Below are 12,271 nucleotides of genomic sequence, written 5' to 3'. Positions count from 1 at the left end.
ATTTTATCAGTAAAAAAAGTGAGGGCCTGAGGATAAGCAATGTCACAGATTATGAAACTCTCTTCTAGGATGTTCGATGTACAACAGTACTAAGAGTTAATCAATATTGGCATATTTATTTGGCAGCATTTCATTTTTTTTGTGTGTGTGTGTGTTTTTTATTTATTTTGGGCTTACATCAAACCATTAGACAGTTACAATGTTTTTAATACTGCTCCAAATGAAAAAGTCTGAGATTTGAATTGCACTCAGTGCAAACTGCACCTCCTGTGTGCAGCTCTTGCACTTCTTAATGAAGCTGACGTATGTAGTTATGTTTGAGGTCTGAATATTGTCATTGAATCCCATCTGCTGGTACCTAACTTGAGTCTGAAAGGTCCATAAATAGACTTAAGATGCGCATCATAACATTATGATTAAATGTTGTATCCCTTACTCCTGACGAATACTCAAACAGTGAAACCTGTATATAGTGAGGAAGTTGTTGGTAAATCTGTGTGCCTGAATAGATGCTGGATAAGCTGAGGGATCGCTGGATGAACACAGGCTTGTGGGAGAAGCTGGAGGAGAAGAAAGCAGTGATTGCAGAGCCACGTGGAGGAGCCAAGAGTGATTTTGATGAGCTGCTACAAACGTATTACAATGCCATCAGACAAAGAGGCGCCCGAGGTAGGAGTAAACACTGTTAATCTCCTATTCTGGAGTCAGAGTTGTTTTCTGTAATAATCCTTTTGTGCAAGAATTTTTAATGTATGTGATATTAATTTGTTTTCGTTTTTACTCAGATGGAGCACTTCTGATTGCAGTTTGCAGAGGAAAAGTGAGTGAGGGGCTAGATTTTTCTGATGACAATGCCAGAGCAGTGGTCACTATTGGCATTCCCTTCCCCAACATCAAAGATCTGCAGGTAAAACCCTGTACCACTGAGCACTGCATTTTTTTCCTTTCCTTACAGCAATATTTTTGAATGCATGTTCTAATATTTTCTTGTTAAATTTGAGCTATAATGAGCAAATTTCTTTGAAATACTTTATAGAAATTTTCGAACTGAAAGGTTTTATTATCAGGTCTCAATAAATAATAACAAAAAACTAAAATGTCCAGCTCTGTTGATGATTTCTACTAATTCTAGTTCTGCAAGGTTGAATTCCATCAGTGACCCATTTTAACTCAGCAGTAAATTACCAGGCTTAAATTTGGAAATTACAAAAACCTGCTTCCGGTTCCCTGGTAGTCCAGTGGCAAGATGCTGCACTCTCATTGCCGTGGCCAGGGTTCGATTTGCAGGCAGGGAACTAACCCAGCCACTGAGGGATTAACTCTCATTGCTGGTCCCAAGCCTGGATCAAATGTGAGGGTTGCATCAGGAAGGGCATCCGGCATAAAACCTGTGCCAAATCAAATATGCGGACCAGATGATCCTCTGTGGCGTCTTTGAACAGGGAGCAGCCGAAAAAGAACAAAACAATAACAAAACATGCTTCCAGACTGAAAATAATGTCTGTGGCCTTATTATAACTGTCCTGTACAGCACTGGTGTGTAAATCTTCAGAAAGATCTTAACAGAGGATTGTGTACAATGCTTTTTCTTTCTTTGATCCATAAACTAATTCCAGGGTGATTGTACTGTTTTTGTTGTGTCCATCTTGACCTTTAAGCCTCCCCCTCTGTCTACCTTGCTGTCAGAGTGTATTGAAGTTTTTCCTACCGTGTCTGTCACCGTGAGGGACACATGTGGATGATTGATGCTTCTAAGCCCTTCACCTTAGCAGAAACTGTTGGCACGATGGCTGTTTTACCTCTGGGGAAAGACTATGCTTTTTTTTTTCTTTTCTGCTCTCCTGGAAGCTGATTTACTTTGCCATTTAGATAAGGCTGTAGAAGGAATATCAGGTGGGTTTTAATTGCAGTCCTTGTTGGAGGCTTTTAAAATGTAACATTAAGCATATAGCATTAAGCTTATTGGCCAAAGGGGAATAGGGTGCATGCCAACTTCTCAACCAGAAGGCGTTTGATTTCTTAAATGCCACATGGTGTGCTTGACAGAACTCTACAGTGTTTGTTTCTTGCCCTTCATCAACTTGCCTTCAGATAATTTGCGATCCGTCACTCTCTAAAAGCATTGTGCTGCCACATGGTTTCGAAGTGGAGAAAAAAGTATGTTAGATTGTGTGTACTAATAACATATTTATCAATAACTATTTTGAAAAAATACTGCACATTACGACCAATTAAATCCAAATCGCATGCACTCTGCACACTTCTGGTTTGGCAGAATGCTTGACTCTCATTATCTTGAACACTTTGCTACAGGCTGCACAATCATGGCACTTTTAAAATTGTCCATACAGCATAGAAATTTCAGGTTCACCTGTATAATTATTGATGATTATATGGCTTTCAATTGAGATCACACTTGGTTCATGACTCACATGATTCCTTGACAGAAGGAATAATGTATATTTTTTTATATATCCTTGCATTACTGTAGCAGCTCATGTGCATTTTGAATTACTGACTTATTAACACATTTGGTTCAGCCATAAGCAAGATACTAGAACACTTTAATCATGTCAGGGTGCCAAGGGCACAGTATGGAAAGATAAAGAGAAACCAATAATATTAAGTGCTGCTTAATTAATCAGTCTGTTCTTCCGGTGAGAAGCCTTTGTGGGTAAAAATGATCAATCTCTGTGTGTGCCATTTTGAGTAGATAGCACATGTAGCCATGACTCACTCGCACCATACATTCAGATAGATAGATAGATAGATAGATAGATAGATAGATAGATAGATAGATAGATAGATAGATAGATAGATAGATAGATAGATAGATAGATAGATAGATAGATAGACTGACTTTATTGTTCAAAACGGAAATTCAAGTTATTTAAAACGTTTAGTAATTGTTAAGCAATTGGGAATTTAAGATTCAGTAAATAATATAAATATTACACAATTCTACACAATATTATATTGCATACATAAAATTGACATTATATTAAAAATTTCTGCATAATTTTAAACATAGTTAAATGTGTTTTGAAGACAAAATTGAGTTAAATGGATCGTTTGCTTAGGACTAATGTTGATCCTTGATGTACATCTCTGTCTTGCATACCACAAAGGTGCTGCCCTCTGTATCACAATATTTAGCAAGAACTGTACTTTCTCATCCATGTGAATGTCAAGCATAGCAAGTAAATGAGGCTATGCTGGACCTCACGTTTATAATGTGGTGTCTCTGGGCTTTCTGTCCTCTGGCTATCAGTGTGCTGATCAGAGAGAATGATGTGGTGACAGTTTTGGAGCAGAGTCATACAGAGCTGATACTGAGACCTTAGGGCTTCCTGGGGTATAGGAGATGACCTCATTAGGGCAGAAGCAACCGAGAACATTGACACTAATGACTGACAGAGTGCAGTTGCTCCTTTACCAACGTTCTCACACACACACGCACACAGAGGCTTCATAGTGGCCTGTTGCAGATACAGCTGAGGTGGATACACATCATCTCTTCCATGATCATTCTTTTTCCAAAGCGTTGATATTCTTCAACATTTACTTTCACATTCTGTGTTTCAACTCTGTGTATGAAACAGAAAACATCTTTGTAGAAACTTTTCAGAAAAATACCATGAGATCATCCCGTTAAATGGCACATTAGATGATGTTTGAAGACTTCTAACAAATTTTCAACATTCCAGTATAATTGACTTTAAAAAAAAAAAAGTTAAAGCAGTGTCCAGGGATCATGATGAGTCCATAATGCAGAGCTCTCTATAAGGTTTCATAGTTTTTAACATTCAAATGTTGATAAACCAATGCTGTTTCCTCTCTATATTTTTTTTAATAATTGCATACATGTGGACGAAAACTCAACAAATTAGCCTGTAAAAATGAAGGTTACTAGTATTCTTTGTCTGCTCCAGTTATTTGCTTGTATATTCTGGTTTGATCTGAAAGGTCCTTTTAACCTATTTTTAAGCTATTGTAATTTGTTTTTAAAAACAGCTACCTAAAATATATACTTAAAGAAAACAGCACATCTTATCTGAAATAAGACACTGTGGGATGTGAACATGGATTTTTGTAAAGTACACTGATACATCAGTATGAATCAATCTATTTTTACATGCTTGGTGCATAAACAGTCAGTCAGTCATGAAGCATGCCTCTCGGTCAATGTCAGTTTTTAGGGATGAACAGGTAAAGCTGGAGAGGGCTATCCTCTGACATTTAACAAATCCCTTCTAGCTTATGGTTTCTTGCACATTAAGAAGATTTGGCCCACAGCTAGAACTGGCTTTTTCACATATGCAGCCTGTCATATCGAATTGAGTGTTAATGTAGTGCAGGGAGGTGAAGGCCCAGATGCTGAAATGGACCCTGATTGGAATTAGATGACATTGGCAGCCTTAAGCAAGTGGCCTTTACTTTTGATGTCCAGATCCACATGCAGTAGTCTTGGCTCTGAGACTGATGATCAGCATCACATCTCATATTAGCAATGGAAGTGCCTAAGTAGGTGTAGACATTAGGAGTAGACAGTAAGGAAAAATATTGCATAATGATACTTGAACACTATTCAAAATACCCAAATTTTGGAATGATAAGGGAAAAAAGCCACTTATAACACTACACGCAGTCGTGTAGTGGTTACCACATTTGTTGCACGCCTCCAGGGTTGGGCGTTCAGTTCCCGTCTCTGTTTTGATGTTTGCTGGGAACAGGCTATACCTGTCCTGGTGATGGCCTTTTGACTCTAAGCGGGTGCTTCTGAACACACAGTACCTGTCACAAGCGGTTAGAAAGCCTCGCCAACCTGGCCTACCCAACGGGAGCTGAACTTTTCACTTGTCAGCTTTAAAAGGTTAGCGCTAAAAAGCAGAATGATGGGTGAAAACTGATGGACAACACCCTGGCATTTGTATGGCAAGACTCTTGTCATTCAGTGGCCCTTTCACTCCATCCCTTGCACCCAAAACAAAACAAATCAGTGTGTATGGGCAGAGGTTTATGACCGATCTTCAGGCTGTGAGGGTCACCTATGGGAGTGTTAGACTCTGCCTCTCACCTGTTCAGCCTCGGGTAGTGCAGTTGGGTCTTGCTGGTATGAACTAATGTGACTGATCATGGACTATTTATGACGGAATATTTCCCTAGCAGCTTTTGTATAACATTTTTGATATTCACTTAGAGGTGACCTGGCATTTAGTATTACATTTTTATAGAATTACATTTACAGCATTTAGCAGATGCCCTTTTCTCGAGCGACTTAAAGAAGTTCTGTAGGTCAAGGCCCACAAATACTATCAAGCTAATCCCTGTTTTATGGATTATTTTAATGTTTTTAGATGGTCTAAGTGATGTGCTAATTCAAGTGCTTCAGTATTTAGTTTCTGCGGTTTAGTGGTACAGTATATCTTTGGGTCAGGATTAAAAATCCAATTCTAGGAACCAGAATGCATTTGTTTTGTGTTTATATCCATAATTTTATTTGGGTTACAGGTTGAACTGAAGATGAAATATAATGACCAGCACTGTAAATCCAGAGGCCTTCTTCCTGGGGGCCGATGGTATGAGACTCAGGCCTTCCGGGCCCTAAATCAGGCTTTGGGAAGGTACGTATTAAAAATTATATTATTATAATAATAATATAATTAAATAAAGATAGCGGGTGAGTAATGCTAGTAATACTGATCGCATTAAAGTTGGCATAACAAATTACATGGTTATTGTAATTCAACTACACTGAGTTTATAATATGGACCACTTAAATAGATAATGTGCTAATTGAAATACATTTACATTCAGTTTACATTTAGAGGGACTGCTTAATTTTCTTTTTTTGTAGTAGCAGCAGTAAGTACTTGATGTGTGTTATGTTTTATTAATCAAAATGATCATCCATTTTCTCTCCATAGGTGTATTCGACATAAAAATGACTGGGGAGCACTTATTTTAGTGGACGATCGTTTTAGAGCTAACCCCAACAAGTATATCACAGGTACTTTAAAATTAACTGCAGCTAAAATTTTATGATAATTCTGATGTGATATTTGTTTAGAGAGCCTGTTTGAAATGATTGAAGGTCTGCCATCTCACTGCTGTGTAGTTGCATGTCTGCAGACACTAGATGGTGATAGTGGTCTTTTACTATGAGACATCCCGTATGAACTGTTGCCAAATAATGTGTACATAAGGCCTCTGCTCTTTTACATGCAGTGGTAGAGTCAGAAGTGTTGATTACATGAAAATCTGCACTATGGTTTGCACATAGTGGTCAGAACAGAACTGAGAGCCACTTACCACATGAAAGTTTATACATGTAGATGATCAAGCGGTGGAATAGCTATGGAAATAAAGAGCAGGGATGTGGTTAGTCTAACACTCTCTTTCCACACGCTCGTCCAGGCCTGTCCAAGTGGGTGCGTCAGCTGGTGAAACACCATGACAGCTTCACTAGCGCCATGCAGTCTTTGGTGTCCTTCTCCCAGAGAAGTCAGCAAGGAGAAATAGAGAGCCACACTGAGGAGCTTGTTCAGACTAACCACGATTCCCCCAGGACTCAGTCATCTGCTATACAGCCGCCTTCTGAGCTTCCGAAACTGCACCAGTGCCTGAGCTCTGAGGGTCAAATTACTGTGCCCTCTATCAGCCAACATTCAGAAGCAGGTACATGGTCTCATTCTCACTTAAAAATAATAATAATCCAGTGGTTATTTTTAACCTAAGCTCTATCTACCATGAGTTTGTTCCAGACAAGAATTATTAGCCTTTTGCTTGAAAGAGAAAAACCTGAAAAAATTCAAAATACATAAAAATATTGAAAATTATAAACATTTAACTGTCATACAGTGAATGGCTTCAGGGTGGACTATTCATAAATTCATTATCTAGCCTACCTGACAAGTGAGAGCTTGAGTGTGTGCCCAGTCTTGCGTTTTGTTTGTTCAGAAACCTAACTGAATATTTTAGCTAATGTACATAATGTAAGGATAGCTAGTTTTCTAGATAAGTGCATTAATATAGACTAAGGGAAACATTCCTGGGAAGCAGACAACTGGGTAAAAATAGTCTACTCCACTCCACTTGTACACTCTTGATAAAGTTTTTTGATGTAGGACATTGTGTTTATGACTGACAAAAAACACACCACGTTCTGCCTGTGGTGCTCTTGTTTCATAGGCTATAATATTATTCAACTCTGGCATCTTTATTTTCTCTCAGTATGTTTAACTGTGAGGTGAAGTGTGTGTATTGTAGAACAGGAGGAGGAGTTATAGCAGTGTGTTCCTTATTCTGAAAAGATTGCATACTAATTAATCTGCCTCATGAGAAACATTCTACCATGAACCAGATCATCATATCATGGCAGTGGAATTCTGGTGTCTTATAGATTTCTTCTGTGTATTAAGTTTAAACATGCATACTGAAAGTCAGTAGAGTAGGATTTATATTCTTTTTCCGCTTGTTAAACATGCTTGTCCACCAGGTAACGATGAATGAAAAACTAATAAGCTGACACTAAATCTGCTTGCCCCAGGTGTCCAGGCTACTTATTTATTATCCACCCTTGGTCTTAGAATGAGACAGACATGAAAGAATGCCTTACCTTATGTAACTTTTTCCAAGTTTTGGACACTGGAGCAATAAAGTAAAATGTAAGTCTGGTTAATTGCCTTCCCCAAGCTTCTGTGGTATTCACACACTCAACGAAGCCAAAAATGTATCACTTCTCTGTTTGTGTGGTTCTGCTGGCAAGACAGCCACAAGTTCTTTCATTTACCGTTTCACTTGAGTTTTTTTTTTAATATACAAATGTTTGTGTATTTGCTGTTTATTGAGTTTACAGCAAGTGTTTAAGGCTTATATTTTGTTGTTATTTTTGGTTAGGTGACCAGAAGCCTTCACAGCATCAGTCAGAATCACTAATTCCTCAGTGTGACGTGCCTAAAATCATGTCAAAATCACAAACAATGGCCACCTTGTTCACCTCCACACCAGCCAGTTCTCGATTCAGGACTCCTATCTTCCAATCTAAAGACTCCAAGAAGGACCTAAACCAGGGTGTAGTATCAGCAGTCAGTAATAAGGACACAGTTTCTGCACACGATCTGGCCATGAAAGATCAGAATGAAGTTGTTCCTGAGAACAAATCAAATGAGATTCCACCTGACCCTCCTCTTGAGCCACCAGCCCTATCACCTGTAAAGACATGCTCTGTTTCCAATCAGGAAACAAATGAAGCAGGACCTGAAGATGCCGAAGAGGAAGACCAGAGTATCTTCTATACCCCAGAGCTGTTTGAGGAAGAAGATGAAGAGTCTGCCACAGCATCTGTAGAGGACAATGAGGAGTTGGTTAAGTCAGCTACAGAGGACACTCCTCTTCAGATGGAACAGCTTCTTTGCCCCGTCGCAAAGATGGCTGACAGACTACAGCCTGAGGTGGTGTTGTTCACATCTGAGAAGGGCCAATTGACCTGTGCTGGCTCTAGTGATCTTAAAGGAGCTGTTGTGTTTCCTGAAAGAGACTATGTTTCTAATAACAGAGACTGCGTGTTGTCTGAGAGTGTATCAGAGAAGGGAGTGGGGAGCTGTAGTACAGGCAGTGAGGACAGGGCTACACAGCAGCAACAAAATAGCAGCATCAAGTCACGTAGGCTCTCCAGGTCCAGGCAGAAAGCATCAAGTAGAGAAGCAGGTAAAATCACTCACGACCTATATGTCTCTCAGGGGAGTCAGCCACAGGTCATTGAAATTGATGACTGAATAATAGTAACATTTCTTAATGGTAAATAAATATAAAGCTGTACCAAATAATAAATATATCTTACTGAAAATGGTGGGTTGATTATATTATATCTGGCATTGGTGTCAGTACTTTGGGACTGCAAACACACAGGGTTAAATTGCAGAGCTGATTTTAACACAATCCTGCGATTTCTTTTGAACTGTGTTAAAATGAGTGTCAAGCACATTTCCCTAAGCCTCAAAACAGGAAGACTTTTTGGGGCTTATTTTAGAGAGTGGGTCTGAAGTGGAACAGATGGAACTGAAAGGTTTCTTTTGCAGTTTATTTCTCATGGCTGAAAGGGTTTTGATTATTTCTTTTTTCTTTTTTTTCTTTTTTTTTACAAATATTACAGGCCTGTAAAATTTTTTTATTGTGTGTACTTTGAATATAAATAAGGCTGAAGTTGTGTAGCTAGTCAGGAAGACAAGCAAGGATGATAATTGACCACAGAAAGCTCTTTTTCTATTCTGGTGCATATAATGTTGTTAAAGCCCTGAGCAGTCTATTTTTTTCTATGCAGATTCTTCATATTGAAGTAAATTTACAGATTTCAGATAATCTGTGGTTTGGGCTCTTGGTGATGGAAATCAGTGTAGAGTAACTTCACCTCTGGCCCTAAGGTGAATCGCTTTAAGAGCTTGTTCTTAAAACTAGAGTTTCTTTTCCTTTGTTGTCTCTCTGGCATTGGATTTGAATGGGTGTGGTATGGAAGAAGATAGAAGGCCATTTTCCCCTTGTTTTTAATGGAAGTGAATGTTTTAATTTTGAATCCAAGGAATGTGCATGACAAAAAAATAAATACAGACATATGATGTTTTCCACAATTGACCATTGTCTGAAATCAGCTTCAGCTCAATTATTGTTGATTTTTACTTATTTTGTCCTTAATATAAGCATAAATAAAGAATGTTTTTCTTAAGCCATTTTTACCCAGAACCTTTGCCTGACCACCTTTTATTCTAAGCAATAAATCATTGTGCCTCATTAACATTATTGGAGCCCTTGCCTGACTCTAGAGTATAATTTTGTCTGGCAAATTCTTAAGTTTTGGCAGAGGAGATGTTAAATGATGTCAAGAATAGTCTCATTAGATGGCTTTAGGCAGTGATATTGTTAATGTGGGGGCTATGGAGGGAATGGGAGGGAATGCTTTTCAATTAAAGCTCATCCCTCTTCATCTGTGTTGTGCCAAGTGCCAAGTAATTGCATTGCGAGAATGGCGGCTGCTCCATTAGTATCAATGCTATCTTGTGCGAGGGAGGAATGTGGGAATTGGCTGTTCAAGATATTCTAATAAGCTGTCTGCACCCATGTAAGGCCGACCACATGGCTAGTCTCTGCCACAGCCAGAGAATATATTTATCCCTCAATAGATGTCTTATTAATTGGTATTACAGTCTACTACCAATATCTATATCCATTTTATAAAACGTTTTTAGCTATTTGACAATTTTTTTCAATCTAAAAATTGTAATATTTTTAATTATTTTATTTGCACACCATCAATTTGCATCAACTTGTCATAAGATATATTTTATTTAAAAGGTAACATGCAGCTGAATGCTCCTAAGCATTTACTGGTTGCCTTTTTATAAACAGTACCTGATAATGTCACCCTTATAAACAAAGTTTCATCCATGACTAAAAATAAGGCCATAAGTCCAGCATAAATTAATGTTACTATTTGTTGATGGTCTACTGAATGTGGCTTTCTGGTGTAAGTATTATTTAGCCTCACCTTTAGGTTACGTCAGCCACAGCAATAGACAATGTCTGTTAAGCAGAGCTCAATATGAAGCCTTTAGAATGTGTAGTTATTTTCATATTTGATTACATAAATTCAGTCAATTTAGATATTTGGTACTTTGGAAGTATGTTCCTAAATACTAGGAACGAGATGACAGCGTCTGCATGAGGTTGTTATAAGTTCTACTTGGTTTGGTAGGTCCCAGTGCAGTGGAGAGGAAGAAAGAGAAAGTCTGCAAACACAGAAAGCGAGAGAGTTGTCACAAGGCATCACAATCTTCAAAAAGCCCAGCCCAGACTCCTGCTTTACACCTAGTGCAGGACATTAGACCTCAAAACAGGGATGCAGTTACCACAAAGGCCCAAGTAGCAATGGTGCTGAAAGCAGAGAGTATAGAGGATTCTGAGTGTCAAAGCAGCTCAGTTTTCTGTCTGCAGTATGGTAATACTAAATCAAAGAATACAGCACTGACAGTGAGAAGAACAACAAGGAGAGCAGGAATAAAGCGCACAAGATGTGCTAAACCCACAGCAAACGACTGCCATGCTGAAGGTCAACCTGCAATGAGCTTTGAAATGATGACTCCAGAGCCATATAGTAGAAAAAGTCAGAGACATTTGACTGTGTGTAATGAGAGGAACAGTTCTCCTCATCAAACTGAAGAATTGAGTGATGTCTCAAGTGTTTATCAGAGAGGTAAGAAAATGTTTCTCATATACCTCTTTAAATGAATGAATGGTGTCAACAATATTGAAGAAAAATATATATTTATTTTGAAGTTACATTTTATATTGTCAAATTCACAGAGATCAGAGTTCAAAGGTCATGTGTAAGGAAAAGAAGGATGATAAATATGGTGGGAAAGAATAAAACCTCTATAATCAAGCCTGACAAAAGACAGAAGGTAAATGTCAGTCTAGTGGAAGTGCTAAGATTTTTCCATGTTTGACCCTAGGGACAAGTGCTTTTCTTTTCCAGCAGTTTTCCAGTGGTTCACCATGTATGAAAGGACTTCACTGTGGTTTATGCCAGATGGAGCTTCTTCCCTTAGCTCAAGGTTAGTTTAACTATAACTGTTGTGAGAGCTGTGAGGAAAAACCCATAAACAACATTCATTACTTTACTGAGCACCTTCTCAATGAAGGTGTAAAGATATCACAAGATATAAAGGGCATTCCACAAGATGAATTTCACTCGTCAGCAGTAAGGATCAGAAGGAAAGATTGGAAATTTCAAAGAAATACAGAGATTAGCCATAAAAGCTGTGGAACCAAAACCAAATCTTCTAGCAAAGTGATGGAAAGGCCAAAGTGTGGAGAAAGAAAGGATCTGCTCATGATACAAAACTTACAAAGTCATCAGTCAAGCATGATGGGACTAGCATCATGGATTGGGCTTGCATGGATGCTTCTGGAACAGGCTTATTAATCTTCACTGATGTAGCTCATGATGGTAGCTGCAGAATGAATTCAGAAGTCTTTGTCTGTCGATTTACAGAAAAATGCGTCCAGTCTAATTGGGGGGAACTTTATCATGCAGCAAGATAATGACCCAAATCACATGTTGCAGTTACAATAGATGTACAACCAAATATTAGGTGTTTTTTACTTTAATTTAATTGAAGTAAATCTTTTTAAAAAAATTTGCTCATGTACAAAATGAGGTGGTCTGCCACCAAAGGTGCCATGTTCTAAAGAAGTGTCCAATTTTATCCACAAAGGC

General features: G+C 38.4%; 1 protein-coding gene across 2 annotated transcripts in view; it reads left to right on the top strand.

Annotated features, from left to right (window-relative positions):
* brip1 (BRCA1 interacting helicase 1) overlaps positions 1 to 10,836 on the top strand; it is a 35,848-nt gene extending 25,012 nt beyond the window's left edge. For both annotated transcript variants that reach the window (XM_058414106.1, XM_058414105.1), the window contains exons 15-20: positions 510 to 669; positions 786 to 907; positions 5,512 to 5,624; positions 5,928 to 6,010; positions 6,418 to 6,678; positions 7,900 to 10,836. In XM_058414106.1, coding sequence (XP_058270089.1) covers positions 510 to 669; positions 786 to 907; positions 5,512 to 5,624; positions 5,928 to 6,010; positions 6,418 to 6,678; positions 7,900 to 8,777 — 1,617 coding nt within the window. In that variant the 3' untranslated portion in view covers positions 8,778 to 10,836. The remainder of the gene's footprint in view (positions 1 to 509; positions 670 to 785; positions 908 to 5,511; positions 5,625 to 5,927; positions 6,011 to 6,417; positions 6,679 to 7,899) is intronic.
* The last annotated feature ends 1,435 nt before the right edge of the window (positions 10,837 to 12,271 follow it).

This window comes from Hemibagrus wyckioides, linkage group LG17 (assembly GCF_019097595.1).
Source record: "Hemibagrus wyckioides isolate EC202008001 linkage group LG17, SWU_Hwy_1.0, whole genome shotgun sequence".
Classification (NCBI taxonomy): domain Eukaryota; kingdom Metazoa; phylum Chordata; class Actinopteri; order Siluriformes; family Bagridae; genus Hemibagrus; species Hemibagrus wyckioides.
Note: the sequence above shows the minus strand (reverse complement) of the source record. Positions and strands in the feature narration are given on the sequence as shown.